Raw genomic sequence first — 16698 nt, forward strand, 5'->3', positions numbered from 1 at the left:
TCAGGTTCACTTTTTGGTTACATAAGGTTGAGTAACTTTTAGAGAAGATTTGATACTTTTGTGAGATAAAAGAACAGTGGAATTTGGATTAAAAATATTACAACAAAATCTTTTGGATAGTTAAGTTGCATTTTGTTACAGAATTGAGAGAAGGGCAGTTGTACTCCGACTTCCTTAAAGCTTGCATGCCAAAACAAGTCTCTCTCTCTCTCTTTCTCTCTGTGAATGGAAAAGAAATGGCACTCAGAGGTAGAAAGTAACTTCCAACACAAGCAAAAAACTAAGTGACCAGCCACAAACATGAGGATTGCAGCAGTCGAAAATAAGAAAAGTTGCCAGTGACGAAAAGAACTCTGTGGAAGTCGCCTTGTTCCAGTCTTGTGGTGTGGACTTTTGATCCACAGAATTGATTCCTTTCCTCCTAAGTTTTCTACCCATGAAATTACTGCACAATTGTCTGCTTTTTGTCTGTTTTTATGTATGAATGAATGCATTGGAATTTAAAGGTTGTGTGATCTAATGGGTAACCATGGCCCAATAACTAACAGTTGAAGCTCAACAAGCATGATAGGAACCTGTGTTAACTTCCTGAAGACTTTGAGTCAGCTTGGTGTAAATCTGTAAGTGAAGCTAGACTGCTAACCAAAGCAAATACCCAATGCTAATAATGGAAACAATCTCGTAATTACACGACCTAGAACTATGAGGGTCTTGTGCAAGGGATACATGACATAAAACATTCTGGAAGAGTGGGAGAAAACATATAAAAGAAGGCACATCAAGACATCAAGAGTGACAATTCAACACCAGTCATTGACAAAAGAAGACTCTGAGTTCAGAATTGAAAGAACAGGTTCATCAGAATGAACCTGATCAGTTCAGCATGTATGGGTAGTACCTCGATTCTAGTCAAACAGTTAGATAGTGTATTGATTGTATGCTTAGTAAAAAGTAAAGAGTTACTAATAAAGAGCAAGTTGTATTAGATTCTGATTTGGGCGTCTGTCCTTTATCTGTAATGAAAATTCAAGATCCTAGTGGTAATGGGGTCAATAGGTGTACAGTTTCAGTTTTCATTATTAATCATTGATCCATTTTGCAAATTGTTTGACGATGAAACCAGGTGTGAGTATCTACAATCCGACCACACCACCCAAGACATTTTTCCATCCCCACCCCTGTCTGCTTTCCGGAGAGACCACTCTCTCCGTGACTCCCTTGTTCGCTCCACACTGCCCTCCAACCCCACCACACCCGGCACCTTCCCCTGCAACCGCAGGAAATGCTACACTTGCCCCCACACCTCCTCCCTCACCCCTATCCCAGGCCCCAAGATGACTTTCCACATTAAGCAGAGGTTCACCTGCACATCCGCCAATGTGCGATACTGCATCCACTGTACCCGGTGTGGCTCCCTCTACATTGGGGAAACCAAGCGGAGGCTTGGGGACCGCTTTGCAGAACACCTCCGCTCGGTTCGCAATAAACAACTGCACCTCCCAGTCGCAAACCATTTCCACTCCCCCTCCCATTCTTTAGATGACATGTCCATCATGGGCCTCCTGCAGTGCCACAATGATGCCACCCGAAGGTTGCAGGAACAGCAACTCATATTCCGCTTGGGAACCCTGCAGCCCAATGGTATCAATGTGGACTTCACCAGCTTCAAAATCTCCCCTTCCCCCACCGCATCCCTAAACCAGCCCAGTTCATCCCCTCCCCCCACTGCACCACACAACCAGCCCAGCTCTTCCCCTCCACCCACTGCATCACAAAACCAGTCCAACCTGTCTCTGCCTCCCTAACCTGTTCTTCCTCTCACCCATCCCTTCCTCCCACCCCAAGCCACACCTCCATCTCCTACCTACTAACCTCATCCCACCTCCTCGACCTGTCCGTCTTCCCTGGACTGACCTATCCCCTCCCTACCTCCCCACCTATACTCTCCTCTCCGTCTATCTTCTTTTCTCTCCATCTTCGGTCCGCCTCCCCCTCTCTCCCTATTTATTCCAGAACCCTCACCCCATCCCCCTCTCTGATGAAGGGTCCAGGCCCAAAACGTCAGCTTTTGTGCTCCAGAGATGCTGCTGGGCCTGCTGTGTTCATCCAGCCTCACATTTTATTGTCGTGAGTTTCTTTAATCTTGAATATTGGTCAAAATTTCAAACATTACACCCTTGTTAAGGACAAACCAAGCAATTATAGGTGAGTCGTATAACTTTGGTGGTAGCTTCAATAGCAATTAGTTGCAATAGAATTATGTCACATAGCAAATATGGGTGAATAGGAAGGCTAACATAGATTTCTTAAGGGAAAATCATGTGAAAGTAATTTGCTAGAATTTTGTGAAGAGGTTAGAGAGAGGCTTGTTGAGGGTGGCGCTGATGTGAACGTGGATTTCCAAAAGGTATTCAATAAAATGCTATACAACAAGGGGAAAATTGATAGCTTATGAAAAACAAGGAACAGTAGCAATGTGGATACAAAATTGGCTCTGTGAAGGAAACAGAGAGTTAATAGATATTTTTCAGGCTGGAAGAAGATTTGTAGTGGAGTTCTCAAGGGATCTGTATTAAAACCATTACTTTTCCTGATATGCCTTAATGATCTTGATGTGGGAGTACAGTGAATAATTTTGAAGTTTGCAGACGGTAGAAAACTTGGAAGCATTGTAAACTGTGAGGGGGGTGGTGTGGAACTTTAAAAGGACATAGATAAGAGAGGTGGCAATGAGCTTCGTTGTGGAAAAGCGTGCAAATTTGGTGGGAAAACGTGGAGAGACAATATAAAGTGAGATATACAATTCTAAACAGGAATCAAGACCCAAGGGACCTGGACATCTATGTACAAAAGTAATTAAAAATAGAAGAACCAGATGGAAAGTTAATAAGGCATCAGTTCCCTGGGCTTGATTAATAGGGACATACAATACAAGAGCAAGGAGGTTTTGCTGAACTTGTGCACACACTAGTTACACCTCAACTGGAATATGGTCTAAGTTCTGAATAAGGAAGAATGAAGAGGAGATTTACAGACGTAGTTCCGTGGTTGAGAAATTTCAGCTAGAAATTAGAGAAATTGTGACTTTCCTTCTCAGGGAGCAGAAGGCTACCGGAAGATTTGATAGAGGTTTTCAAAATAATGAGGAGACTGGACAAAGTACGTAGAGCCAAACAGTTCTAGCTCATAAAGGGATGAAGAACAAGGAGCACAGATTTAAAGTGATTTGCAAATGAAGCAACTCTGATAAACTATTTTCACACAGCGAACAGTTCAAATGTAGAGTATTTTGCCTGGATGTGTGGTGGAACCAAGTTCAATCAAGGCATTGAAGAGAGTATTATAAAATTATTTGAATAGAAATAATGCATAAGGGTACAGGGGAAAATGTAAGAAGTCATGATCACTCAGACAGCCAGTGTAGTCATAATGGAAGAATGGCCTTCTCCTGTGCTGTTATAGACCATAACATCGGATCCATCAACAAGATTGTGATTTACAGAGCTGTGGTGGTTCCTGCCCTCCTCCATAGCTCTGAGATATGGACCGTCTATAGCAGACACTTCAAGCATCAGAGCTGTGCCACCAATGCTGCCTGTTCAAGATCCTGTGAATCCAGTGGGAAGAAAGATACACCAACACCAGCACCAGCATCCTTCACTAGGCCAACATCTCCAGTATCAAGGCAATAATCTCCCTTGATCAGCTACAAGGGCCTGAGCATGTCATCTGCATGACCGATATAAGACTCCCCAAGCAGGGACTGTACTCCCAGCTTCAAAACAGCAGATGGGCTCCAGGTGGATAGAGGAAGGGCTTAGGTGATATGTTCAAGGCCTCATTGGTGAAGTGAAATATTCCCACAGAGACCTGAGAATCACTAACCCAAGACCATCAAAGATGGAGGAGGAGCATCTGGGAAGGCATTGAGCATCTCGAGACTTACCATTGGGCAAAACTGAAAGCCAGGTGAAAACAGCAAAAGGAGTGCACTGCCACACCAATGTCCCACCGACCCTTTGCCATGACTACCTGCCCCAAGTGTAACAGAGCTTGCAGTAGCTGTGTTGGTTTGTACAGTTTACTACAGACTCACTTCAGAGTGAAAGACAGTCATCCTCGTCTATGAGGGACTGTCGATGATGATGATGATTATGGACGAGACAAAACCCTCTCAGAATATTCAGAGGATAGTATAAACCCTAATTTTTAAAAAAATTTTAAACGTAAATGTAAGGTGTTGTATTCCAGATGCAATTTGATTGGTCAAACGACCAGATTTAAAGCAAAACATGCTTTATTCATCCACTATAGTTAAAATACAACAAAATAAAGAAGAAGTTGGAATAATTTAATTCTATTGGAAAACATAACAGAACAATTGATACAATAACTCTTAATAATTAACTGTTCTAATATAATACTAGCCCATAAACACACTCTAGGTAAAAGGCAAATTCAGCAAACAGACTGTTTGATGTGCACCTCCAGCAGTCCAGGAAGAAGAGAAATCAAGAGAAAATTTTGAGTGTAGCAGCTGGGAGAGATTTACAGCAGATTCCAACCCTGCTGTAACCTCAGCAGCAGCTGTTGAAAACTGAAAATTAGAAATTCTGGTTCTGTGAGAGCGTGACCACACCCATTCAGGCTGCTTCTCTTGTTCCAACTTTTTGAAAAAACCCAAGGCCCCATTTCTGACAAAGGGTCCCGACCCAAAATGTCAGCTTTCCTGCTCCTCTTATGCAGCCTGGCCTGCTGTGTTCCTCCAGCTCCACACTGTGTTATCTCAAGGCCTCACAAGCTGTTTACTCTAGTGGCTCTGGCCGTCTGCTTGGTGTCTTTGTCTTAAAACCTCTCTTCAAAAAAGAAGACAAAATACACCTCTTAAAGTTATAGTATCGTCATAACTGTAACAAGTCTGTGATTTCCATTGATATGTTCCGGCTCTTTTCCACTGTATTTTAAACTAATAAGCTCCTTTTACTTTATACATCAATTAAAATTTTATGTTATTGAATGTTTTTATTTACAGCAATGAAATTTGCCTTTGTCTGTATCTTTCTACACTGAAGATCATTTGGATGACATCACGCGAGTATATCATTGTACTTGGTTTGGAAAGCCTTACAGAGCTAAAGCATGCATTCTGCTTCAATTTGGTTTAGTAGAGAAGAGAAAAAAAAGGAGTTTTATTCCAATTATGTTACAGTATTCAAAAACAGAATTATTCTTTTACTTCTCTGCACAGTTCTCCTTGTGCTCTAGAATGCAGGTTTCCTTTAACTGTGAGGTTTGAGACTGTTCTAAATCTTTAGCTAAATCTGGTAGCTAAACTTTTACATCCAGCAGTATCTGATTGTTAGATAACAAGGTGTAAAGCTGGATGAACACAGCAAGCTAAGCAGCATCTCAGGACCACAAAAGCTGACATTTTGGGCCTAGACCTAGGCCCGAAACGTCAGCTTTTGTGCTCCTGAGATGCTGCTTGGCCTGCTGTGTTCATCCAGCTTCACACATTGTTATTTTGGATTCTCCAGCATCTGCAGTTCCCATTATCACAGTATCTGATTGTTTCCTGGATAACTGTTGTTAAGAATAAATCAGAAATCATCTCCACTTAGAGAGCCGATGGTTTCGATGGCTCACAGATGAGCCTCAATAGATGTGGAAGGATTGCTTTGTGTGAGGCAAGATATATGTTGCATCAAGAAGACTCTCATGTTCTTAAACCTACAAAAACAATTTATACAGTTGGTCATGATATAACGAGATAATTCCGTTCTCATACAATCTTGCGTTATAAGAAAATTGTGCAGTAGCCGTGCCATTTAAACTAATGGGGCTGGAATTATGTTATAGCCAATACAGGTGAGGAAAGTTTGTGTTCTACAAATAGCGGTCTACGTTCTTCAATCGCATTTAAGCCCATTTGGGTTGAAGAAACACATGTTATATCAGAACCAACTGTAATTTGTAAGATTTAAGTCAGTGTTTACAGATTACATATCAAGAACCCATTAACTCCATCTATACTTCCCACAGATTCAGGAAAGCAACCTACATGATTAAAGACCCCTCCCATCCCAGTTATACTCTCTTCCACCCTCCTCCATCCAGCAGAAGGTGTAAAAGCTTGACTACGCGTATAAATAGATTCAAGAACAGCTGCTTCCTGATATTATCAGACTTTTAGACAGACCTCTCAAATATAAATTCTTTTCTCTCTCCCTGAACTAGTTGCCCTTCAGACATTGGTGGTGAGCTGCCACCTTGAATCCCTTTGATGTTAAACGACCCATAACAAAATGCAGGAGAGAGTTCTAGGATTTTGACCCTTCACACTGACGCTGATATATTGGGGTTGGTTGACTCAGTTGGCTTGACAGTCAGTTACCACTGCAGAGTGACACAAGCAGTGTGGGTTCAAACTCCAGACCTGCTGAGGTTACCTATTCTTTTCTGCAGTGTGGTGACCCTTGGGTTAAACCACCACCAGTTGCTTCTCTGTAATGAGAGAGCAGTCCAATGGTCTGATGTCTGTCATTTGTTACTTATGCTGGTTATCATGCAAGTAATCCTTTTTTATAGCTTTAGCACATTGACACTTCAGTTTTACTGATGCCATCATGCACTCCATAGACATAGACTGAGCTCGGTCTCTTTTCATTGGAGAAAAGGAGGAGGAGAGGGGACCTAATTGAGGTATACAAGATAATGAGAGGCATAGATAGAGTCGATAGCCAGAGACTATTTCCCAGGGCAGAAATGGCTAGCACGAGGGGTCATAGTTTTAAGCTGGTTGGTGGAAAGTATAGAGGGGATGTCAGAGGCAGGTTCTTTACGCAGAGAGTTGTGAGAGCATGGAATGCGTTGCCAGCAGCAGTTGTGGAAGCAAGGTCATTGGGGTCATTTAAGAGACTGCTGGACATGCATATGGTCACAGAAATTTGAGGGTGCATCCATGAGGATCAATGGTCGGCACAACATTGTGGGCTGAAGGGCCTGTTCTGTGCTGTACTCCATGTTGAACCAAGTTTTCATCTCCCAATTTAATGGTAATGGTAGAGTATGGGATATGCAGGGTAATGTGGTTGCACATTGTGTTGGAGCAGAATTCTGCTGCAGTTGATAGACCATAGTGCCTCATGGATGGCTGGATTATTGGATTACTAAATCTCTTCTGGATCTATTCAATTTAATCATTGAATCCCCAGAATGCAGAAACAGGGTAGTTCAGCCCACTGAGTCTGCACCAACCCTCTGAAGAATATCCCAACCAAACACCACCCCCTACCCTATCCAAGGCTAACCCACTTCGCTTGCAATCTAGAACATAGAACATCACAGCACAGTACAGGCCCTTCGGCCCCCAATGCTGTGCTGACCTGTCATACCGATCTCAAACCCATCTAACCTACACTATTCCATGTATGTCCATATGCTTATCCAATGATGACTTAAATGTACCTAAAGTTGGCGAATCTACTACTGTTGCAGGCAAAGTGTTCCATTCCCTTACTACTCTGAGTAAAGAAACTACCTCTGACATCTGTCCTCTATCTTTCACCCCTCAATTTAAAGCTATGCCCCCTCGTGCTCACCATCACCATCCTAGGAAAAAGGCTCTCCCTATCCACCCTATCTAACCCTCTGATTATTTTATATGTTTCAATTAAGTCACCTCTCAACCTTCTTCTCGCTAATGAAAACAGCCTCAAGTCCCTCAGCCTTTCCTCGTAAGACCTTCCCTCCATACCAGGCAACATCCTAGTAAATCTCCTCTGCACCCTTTCCAAAGCTTCCACATCCTTCTTATAATGCGGTGAACTGTACGCAATACTCCAAGTGCGGCCGCACCAGAGTTTTGTACAGCTGCAGCATAACCTCTTGGTTCTGGAACTCAATCCCTCTATTAATAAAAGCTATAACACTGTACGCCTTCTTAACAGCCCTGTCAACCTGGGTGGCAACTTTCAAGGAACTGTACATGGACACCGAGATCTCTCTGCTCAAATATTTCTAATCAGTAGCAACTTTTGGTTCAAATTTCGAAGATAGAACATTTTATAACGGTGCTTGGGAAATGCCTAGACTATCCATGGACCCCCAAAGCACTGTTGGAAACAGTGTATGAGGAGTCCACCACCAGAATACCTATAGTTTCAGAATCAAATATAGATCAATCGTTATCTTCTATTACTAGTCCAATGAAAGTTGATTCTTCTGAGTCATTGTCACAAGAAATGGCTTTCAGTAATGACGTCCATAAAGCGGATAAAGTTTCTCTTTTATCCAAAGGTTCCTCGCAAATCTAGCATCGCCAATCCAGCTAACCTGCACATCTTTACACTGTGGGAGGTAAACCAGAGCACCCAGCGTAAACCCATGCAGATACAGAGAGAATATGCAAACTCCACACAGGCAATGACCCAAGGCTGGAGTCAAACCCAGGTCCCTGACGCTGTGAGGCACTAACCACTATGTCACTATGCCACCCATGGCATTTAGCCTGTGCCCATTTAGCATGATGATAGTGCCACAAAAAAAAGTGGTGGGACTCTTATTTTGAAGATGGGGGCTTCGTCTACTGAACGATGCTCGTCTCCAATACTCGTGGACAAATGCACCTGCAATAGGGAGATTAGTGAGAATGAGATCAAGTATGTTTTTTCTTCTTGTTGGTTCTTTTACCGTCTGCCGTAGAATCACTTAAACAGCCACATCCTTTCAGACTTGACCAGTTTGGTCAGTAGTGGTGCTGCCAAACAACTCTTCGAGATAGGTATTATAGTCCCTAACCAATGTAGATTCTGCACTCTTGCCTCCTCGCTCATTGCTTCCTCCAAGTAGTGTTTAACATCAGGAAGCACTGATTCGTCAGGACACAGGTGGGCACAATGTGGTTAGTATAAGGCTTCCAAGTCCACGCAGTCAGTGTTGAGGACTTCCAGGTCATTGTGTATACCTATCTTTCCATGCATATGGCTACATCAGACTTGACTATGCTATCACGTGTTCTGATGTTCCTATCTATTGTCTCTTTACATTTTCTTCAATTTCCATTTTCTATCATGTTTATTTCTTTCGCATGCCATGTATTCCATGATTTCCAGACATCCTGTGTCTGATATTTTTCTAGAAAATCCTTGCTCATGTTTATACCAGTATTTCTTAGTATGCTGAGTCTATTTGAGGATAAAACTTTTCGGGGCGGGGCGGAACAGAAACACCGTTGCCGTCACTCTATACTGCAAACCGAAGCTCTAGTCAATTAAACTACCTGACCTCCAAATCATGACCTCCATTTTCTGAAGAAGGGTCTAGACCCAAAACGTCAACTTCCCTGCTCCTATGATGCTGCTTGGCCTGCTGTACTCATCCAGCTCTACACCTTGTTATCTAAGGTATAGGACATGATAGTTTCTCCAGCCATCTAGAAGGAAACAAAACAGTAAAACTGCTGAGTGATGTATACTGTTTCAACTTGTGTTGTGTACCTCAGAACAGTGCTCCCATATGACCAGTACATTCATTTCCAAGTATACTTTTATTTTACTGTGTTTCCCCTCTGGGCAAGTTGATCTTTGCTGAATAATGTCCTCTTACTGCATAATAATACAGTACTTTAGATAATTTGCTCCTCTGTGGCTGGAGTAATGCAGATAAAACAAAATCTAGGGGTGAAAGCGACATCCTTGTCAAAGTAATTAAATGGAGCCATGAAGTCAGAATGGGAAAAGATTAGCCCTCCTGGTATAATGCATTGAAAATAAAATGGAACTGGACATGGTCTACAAAGCGACTATTTAATTGATTTGGCCTAATTAATTAGTTAATAAATGTTCAATCCATTATTTCTCAGGTATCAAATGAGCAGATTCTGTGTATCCCGGTTCCAGAGGGTCTGTCCATTCAAGAGCGTCAGTGGAACCATTCTGTTTTGGAGGAACTCAACTTTAGTGTGTTTGCTACTGGATTCCAGACTGGCCTAGATGTCCAGCAATATTACCTTATCAATCAGTGGTGCTATGATAATGCAGTCATATGGTTTTCCAAATATTTCCCTTATCTGGTACTTCTGCATTCTCTAATATTTCTAATCAGTAGCAACTTTTGGTTCAAATTTCCTGGCACAAGTTCGAAGATAGAACATTTTATAACTGTGCTTGGGAAATGCCTAGACTCTCCATGGACCACCAAAGCGCTGTCGGAAACAGTGTATGAGGAGTCCACCACCAGAATACCTATAGTTTCAGAATCAAATATAGATCAATCGTTATCTTCTATTAATAGTCCAATGAAAGTTGATTCTTCTGAGTCATTATCACAAGAAATGGCTTTCAGTAATGACGTCCATAAAGCGGATAAAGTTTCTCTTTTATCCAAAGGTTCCTCGCAAGTTTTGAAAGCTGCTGGTGGTATAATGGTGGACAATTCCTCGGTGAAAATTTTGGATAAAAAAGAAGGCGAACAGGCAAAATCGTTGTTTGAAAAGGTGAAGAAGTTCCGCCTCCACACAGAAGAGGGAGATATTCTCTATACAATGTACTTGAATCAGACCATTGTCCGAGCTGTACAAAGTGTTGTTATCCTTGTCTACATCAGTATTTTCATCCCTCAAATGTGTAACAATATCCACTGTGTTGATGCACTGCACATCACAGGGTTCACTGACTTCTTCTGCATTCATGGTTTATGGAGAATGTTTCGAATGTTATCTTTAGTGTATATAACTGCAATTGTCTTATACAGTTGCACTTGTCTGTATACACTACACTGGATACTGTATTACAAATTGAAAGAGTATTCATTTGAAAATGTGAGGGTTGAGACTGGGATGGATGATATTCCTGATGTAAGAAATGATTTTGCATTCTTGCTTCATCTTATCGATCAGTACGACAAACTTTATGCCCGGAAGTTTGCCGTGTTCCTGTCAGATGTGAGTGAGAACAAACTTCTTCAGCTCAATTTGAATCATGAGTGGAGTCACGAGCGGCTAAAACAGCGTCTCTTCACAAACATTGAGAACAAGGTTGAGATGCATCTCTTCATGATGCCTGGAATTCCAATCCAGGTTTATGACCTTACTGAGATTGAGGTACTAAAGCTGGAACTCATCAAAGGTGTTGCCATTTCTGCAGCCATCTCTAACCTGAAAATGATGAAAGAAATGTGGTTATACAATTGTTCAGTTAAGGTGGAAAGGCAGGCACTTTTATTCTTGAAGGAGAATTTGATAACTTTACGCGTTCGATTTGGTATTGCTGATGAAATACCTCCGTGGATATTCACCTTGAAAAGTTTGCGTGAGCTCTATATTGAAGGGCAACTGCAAACAGACAGCAAAATCTCCACAGCTCTGCAAATGTTTCGTGAGCTACCGAAGATAGACACTTTGCATCTGAAAACTAACATAACCAAGCTGCCAGCTGCAATTTTGGACATGGCACCTCATCTTCTATGTCTGATAATCCACAACGAAGGAGTAAAAATAACATCTCTTGCAAACATTAAGAAGCTCTTCTGCCTGACTCTGTTGAGGCTGCTCCATTGTAATTTGGAAAGAATTCCTAGTGCCATCTTCAGCTTAACCAATTTACAGGAACTGGATCTCAAAGACAACAACCTAAGTTCAACAGAGGAGCTTGCCAGTTGCCAAAACCTTCGAAAACTCATCTGTCTCAGGTTATGGCATAACAACATCACTTCAATTCCTGTTCACATTGCCAAAATTACCAAACTTGAAATGCTTTATCTCAATAAGAACAAGATTGAATTCCTGCCTCCAAGTCTGTTTAAACTTACAAAGCTACTGTTCCTGGATGTATCGCATAATCACATCTCCAAGGTCCCTCCTGACATAGACCAGCTCGTAGAGCTGCAGCATTTTGCTATAGAATGCAATAAGGTGACTGAATTACCAGAAAACCTTTTCTCTTGCACTAAGCTTCGGGTGCTGAACATCTCACATAATAATTTAACTTACCTCTCTCCTTCTATTGGACGTCTCCGGCAACTACAATTTCTGGACATTAAAGTCAACAAACTGGATAAACTTCCAGTTGAATTGGAACAATGTGTTTCCCTTCGCAAAAACCAATTGATTGTAGAAGATGACATTTTTAAAACCCTACCTCTGGAAGTAAGGGAGCAGATTACAAATACCACATCAAGCTAAATATTAATTGTATCAAACCTATATGTGGCTAAAAGTTGGTTCATGGTATGTTTTACTTAATAGGATGATGATGTTTTACACAAATACAGCATCATTGCCCTAATGCAGTTCCACTTCATAACAGCAAGATCATTTGACTCAATTTTTGTATCAGCAATAATTCAGACATTTGAGTTAAAGTTTACACCAGGACAATATAGTGGTCCAATACACTGACTCTATAAAGCATTGGTTATCATGTGAGTTTGACAACCATGCTTACAATGGAAGATGTGGAATGGGAACATATCTTTAGTTAAAAAAGGGAAAAATCAAAACCACCCTACAACTTCAAAGAAGCCAACTTTCCATCAGTATTGTTTCCCAAACAGGAAGAGCACCTTGCTATTGAAATTGAGAACATTATTTTCCAAGTTTATTTGTTATCTTCCAATAGTAACCAGCTCAATAGAAAGTTGTCTGTACTTGATTCCAACTGAAGGAGCAGCCAGAATGTTGTTAATGCCCTGATATATTGCACCATAGGGGTGATGAGATGTGCATTAATGGCTGTAGTTTTCTGATGTAATCTAGGCACTGCTGACTTAAGTTTCTTCCTCAGAGAAGAAGCTTAAGTCACCCTTTCCCAAATCTAGAAACGCAAGATAATTACCAAATGTCTGAGAGGATTTGGTGAAGATAATTAAATACTGCTTAAACAAAGGTGATGCAGGAGGTGTATGATTCCCTGTATTAAATAACCAACAGCACATTGGTTCTTTTCTTACAGTAGTTAGCTATTTATCCTCACAGATCTGTATTATGTACCTCAGAAATGGTGTATTTTATTTGAAATGAAACAACTAAGTGTACAATCCGTGGCATCATGGATGGTGCATGATTAATCAGCCTGGTAATGTTTGTCATCCATGATACATGACGATATAATCAGCCATATCACAGACACCAAAAGATAATGTGATGTCCTTCACTTCTACACTACTCTGCCTTCTTGGATTCATACGACAAATTAGCACCATCTTAAATGCATGTTTTCATAAAATTGTTAGAAGCTTTGTGATAGCTTAGAGGTTAAATACACCCTGCAATATGGCCTTCAAGATCCCACATAAGTCATTAACATATACTGAGTTTGATTATCTCAGCTGGGTCAGTGGTGTGTGCATTAAAATTACTGCAGTAAACTGGGGAAATAATGCCCGGCAAGAGTTTGTCCTGATCATTATGTAGGGTCCACCAAAAGTTTGATGGATAAGCAGTTGCAATGATTTATCCATTTTAGTTTTACTCTAAGCTTTATACCACCGATTTTTGGACGCAGTCTTCTATCTCCCACGTGTTGCAGCACTGTTTTCCAGTGTGGGCAAAATTCAACTCAGTGGGAGAAAAATCAGGTGGAGTTTAAACTGGGCTTTGATAGAAATTTCACCTCCATTGTCTTATAAAGGGGAGGGGGGGAAATTTGAAGAGGCAGAATGCCCTGAATAGGCAGCTTACTGAATTGTAAACTACCTTTATTGGCCAGCTGTGTTCATCCAGCTTCACACCGTGTAATCTTTAAATGATATTATTTTTTTTGCATCATCACAAAAGTAACAACTACTGAAGTTATTCACCAATCAGTTGGGGACTTCGCAGGCTGAAATGTGTTTTGTCAGTTTCAAACTTAAAGTTAGAAAAATAGATCAGCAAAATCCAATAATTTATCATTATTTTGCGATTGTTGTAAAGTGACATCGGTACACCCTAGAAATACAATTCTAATGTATTAGTATTTAAATAAATATATTCAATATATGCTTACTATTTTTCAGGAACTATGTTATCTTTTATAGTGGTGGCAGACATCTCTTGTATTTTAGTTAGCTTTGCACTAATGACAAATAATTTCAGGAGCATCACCTGCTGACCGTAAAATGCTACTGCATCAAGAATCCAGATAAGTGGTAGCATTTTTTAAAACCTTTCAGTAGACTTAAACAGTAGGCATGTGTATTTTAGCCTCTATCAATGTTGTAACAGTACAGTTATCCACATCTTTAACACAATTTTTTTGGGACCTTACTCTTCCCTGTACTTATAACAGTGACTCTACCTTTCAAAAGGAACATCAACTCTAAAGTGCTTGGCGTGTGCCTGGATCCAAGAGAACATTATATAATTGTGATATATTTTCTTACTTTATCATGAAACTTTCATTTTGATTTTCAAATCCCATCCTAAATTTTCTCCAGCTTTTTCTCAGTTTGAGATGTTCAATCTCCTAATTTTGGCCTCCTGTGCATCCCAACCCCCTGGTTTCATCATTCATCATTATTCAGCCATACCAGCCCTACTGTTATGAAGTTCTACTGTACATCTGACGACATTACTGCTTCTCAGCACCTTCAGAAACCTTGACAAATACCTGGCCTTCCCCAAATAATCATCAGCATTCCTTTGCCCCAGTCCCCATTTTCAATGTTAAGCTGCTAACAATGTGATTTCCTCTACATTGTGGTGGGGTGGAGAAGCTGTGGAGAAACAAAACATAAACTGGCTGAGTGCTTTGCAAAACACCACAATTGTCCTGAGCTTCCAGTTGCTTGCCACTTCACCATATTAACAAGTTCTCTGGCCAATATTTGTGTCTCGGGCCTGCTGCAGTGCTTTAGCAAGGCTCAGTGCAAGCTGGAAGAACAACATCTCATCTGTTTGTGGATTCTGCAGCCTTCCGGACTCAATATCAAGTTCAATGATTTTAAAGCCCAAACACCACATTCCATGCCTACAGTCCACTCAACACCTAGACCCAAAACTATACTGAAATAGGGAATTTAAAATTTAGCAGTGGTTGCTGTTGCTCCAGTGAATTTATAAATGCCTGAGGGAAAGTGTATGAATAAGGATCTCAGAAGAAAGCTGGATTAGACTTAGTTGTAATACCCCTCACCTCCATCAGCTAGGAGGAGGAGAGCATTCCAACAGATCTCCCAAGATGCTGTAAATGTGACCACTTTCAACATAAAAGAGATAAGACTGATTGCAGTAACTAGAGACGATGTTCTGCTGTCCATTTCAAGGAACGTCATTGCAAAAGTTCTCTTCTCCAGTGATCGAAGAGCACCTGTTAGAGTCAACATGATTTCCATTCACCAAGAGGCACAACAAGACAAGTCCAAGCAGAGAGCAGCAACAAACTTCATACTTGGTCTTCTTCAACCTCAAAAAGCCTTGAATGTCCTCCAGAATGGTTTATGGAACGTTCTCTTCAAATTTGATTGTCTGCAGAAATTCACTACTATTCTCTATCTGCTGCTTAACAGCATGCAAGCCATAATCTTCACAAACAGATTCATTTTAGCCACAAATACACATGAAAACTGGGGTCAAGCAAAACTTTGTCATCCCACCAACACACTTCATCTTCTGCATCACTTCACTTCATATACATAAAGTTTCTGACTGGAGTAAAGCTTCTCAACACAATAAGTAGGAAAGTGTTCAAACGATGACCCTTCCTGTCTAGAACCAAGACCATCCCCACCCTCAGTCACTGAACTACAGTACACAGACAGCATGAGAGAATGTTTGTTAGGCTAAAAATCCAGAAGACAAAGTTCCCCTACCAGCCTGTTCCCACTGTACATCACTGTTTCATGAATATCAAGGGTTTTACCAACGTGAATCAATTCAGAGTCTCCTCCAACATAGACAAGAAAATATAATTTTGCCTCCAGTATGCCAGTACAGCTTTTGGCTATTTAGGGAACACAGCTCAACCTGCAGGGCACAAGTGCTGCCTGTATTGGAGACATGGGCAGCAGACATCTCAAACCCCAAACAGAAATATCACTTGTGACATCTCCACAAATCCCAAAATCCACTGACAGGATAGGTTCTCCAATATCAGTGTCCTCTCTCAAGCCAACAGCCCTGGTATTGTACCACTGGTTACTCTCAGTCCGCTGTGTTAAATGGGCTACATTGCATGTTTGACACAAGACTTCAAAAACAAGGTCTCTACTCTGAGCTTCATCATGGAAAGGAGGCCAGAGAAATCACTTCAAGGATGTCCTGTAAGCCTCCAGGAAAAAGAAACATACCATCCATTTGTGGGTATCTCATGCCCTAGACTGCATAAACTTAAGAAGCATCAAGTACCAAGCATCTTTCCCATCTCCAACAGGTGGAGTCAGAGCACAAACAAATGGATCATGCAAAAACTGAAACATCCAACCCATCTGTTTCTTCTAACACCACTTGTGGCAGCATTGGACTATTTAGTCGCCTCAGGTCCCAGAACTCCGAAATGAGACAAGGCATCCTCAATCTTGAGGTACTGCCTAAGAAGACTGTAAAAAGTAATGGGAACAACAGCAAAACTTTTATGTTTCTGACCCACACTTCTGAAATTGACTTGGTATTCCTTTCTCTTAAAGAAATATCACAGCCTCCTTTTCCCTTGCAAAAGCTGGCAGATTGATCCTGTAACAACTCCAGACCTCATTAGCCTATTTTCTCACCACAATTCCAAG

General features: G+C 41.1%; 1 protein-coding gene across 2 annotated transcripts in view; it reads left to right on the forward strand.

Annotated features, from left to right (window-relative positions):
- LOC125447502 (volume-regulated anion channel subunit LRRC8C-like) overlaps positions 1-12616 on the forward strand; it is a 52565-nt gene extending 39949 nt beyond the window's left edge. Inside the window, exons 3-4 of one of the 2 annotated variants that reach the window (XM_059639881.1) lie at positions 9863-10227; positions 10294-12616. In XM_059639881.1, coding sequence (XP_059495864.1) covers positions 9863-10227; positions 10294-12181 — 2253 coding nt within the window. In that variant the 3' untranslated portion in view covers positions 12182-12616. Of the gene's footprint in view, positions 1-9862 lie in introns of both variants that reach the window. The other variant, XM_059639880.1, reaches the window with a different exon arrangement.
- The last annotated feature ends 4082 nt before the right edge of the window (positions 12617-16698 follow it).

Source organism: Stegostoma tigrinum, chromosome 35 (assembly GCF_030684315.1).
Source record: "Stegostoma tigrinum isolate sSteTig4 chromosome 35, sSteTig4.hap1, whole genome shotgun sequence".
NCBI classification, from domain to species: domain Eukaryota; kingdom Metazoa; phylum Chordata; class Chondrichthyes; order Orectolobiformes; family Stegostomatidae; genus Stegostoma; species Stegostoma tigrinum.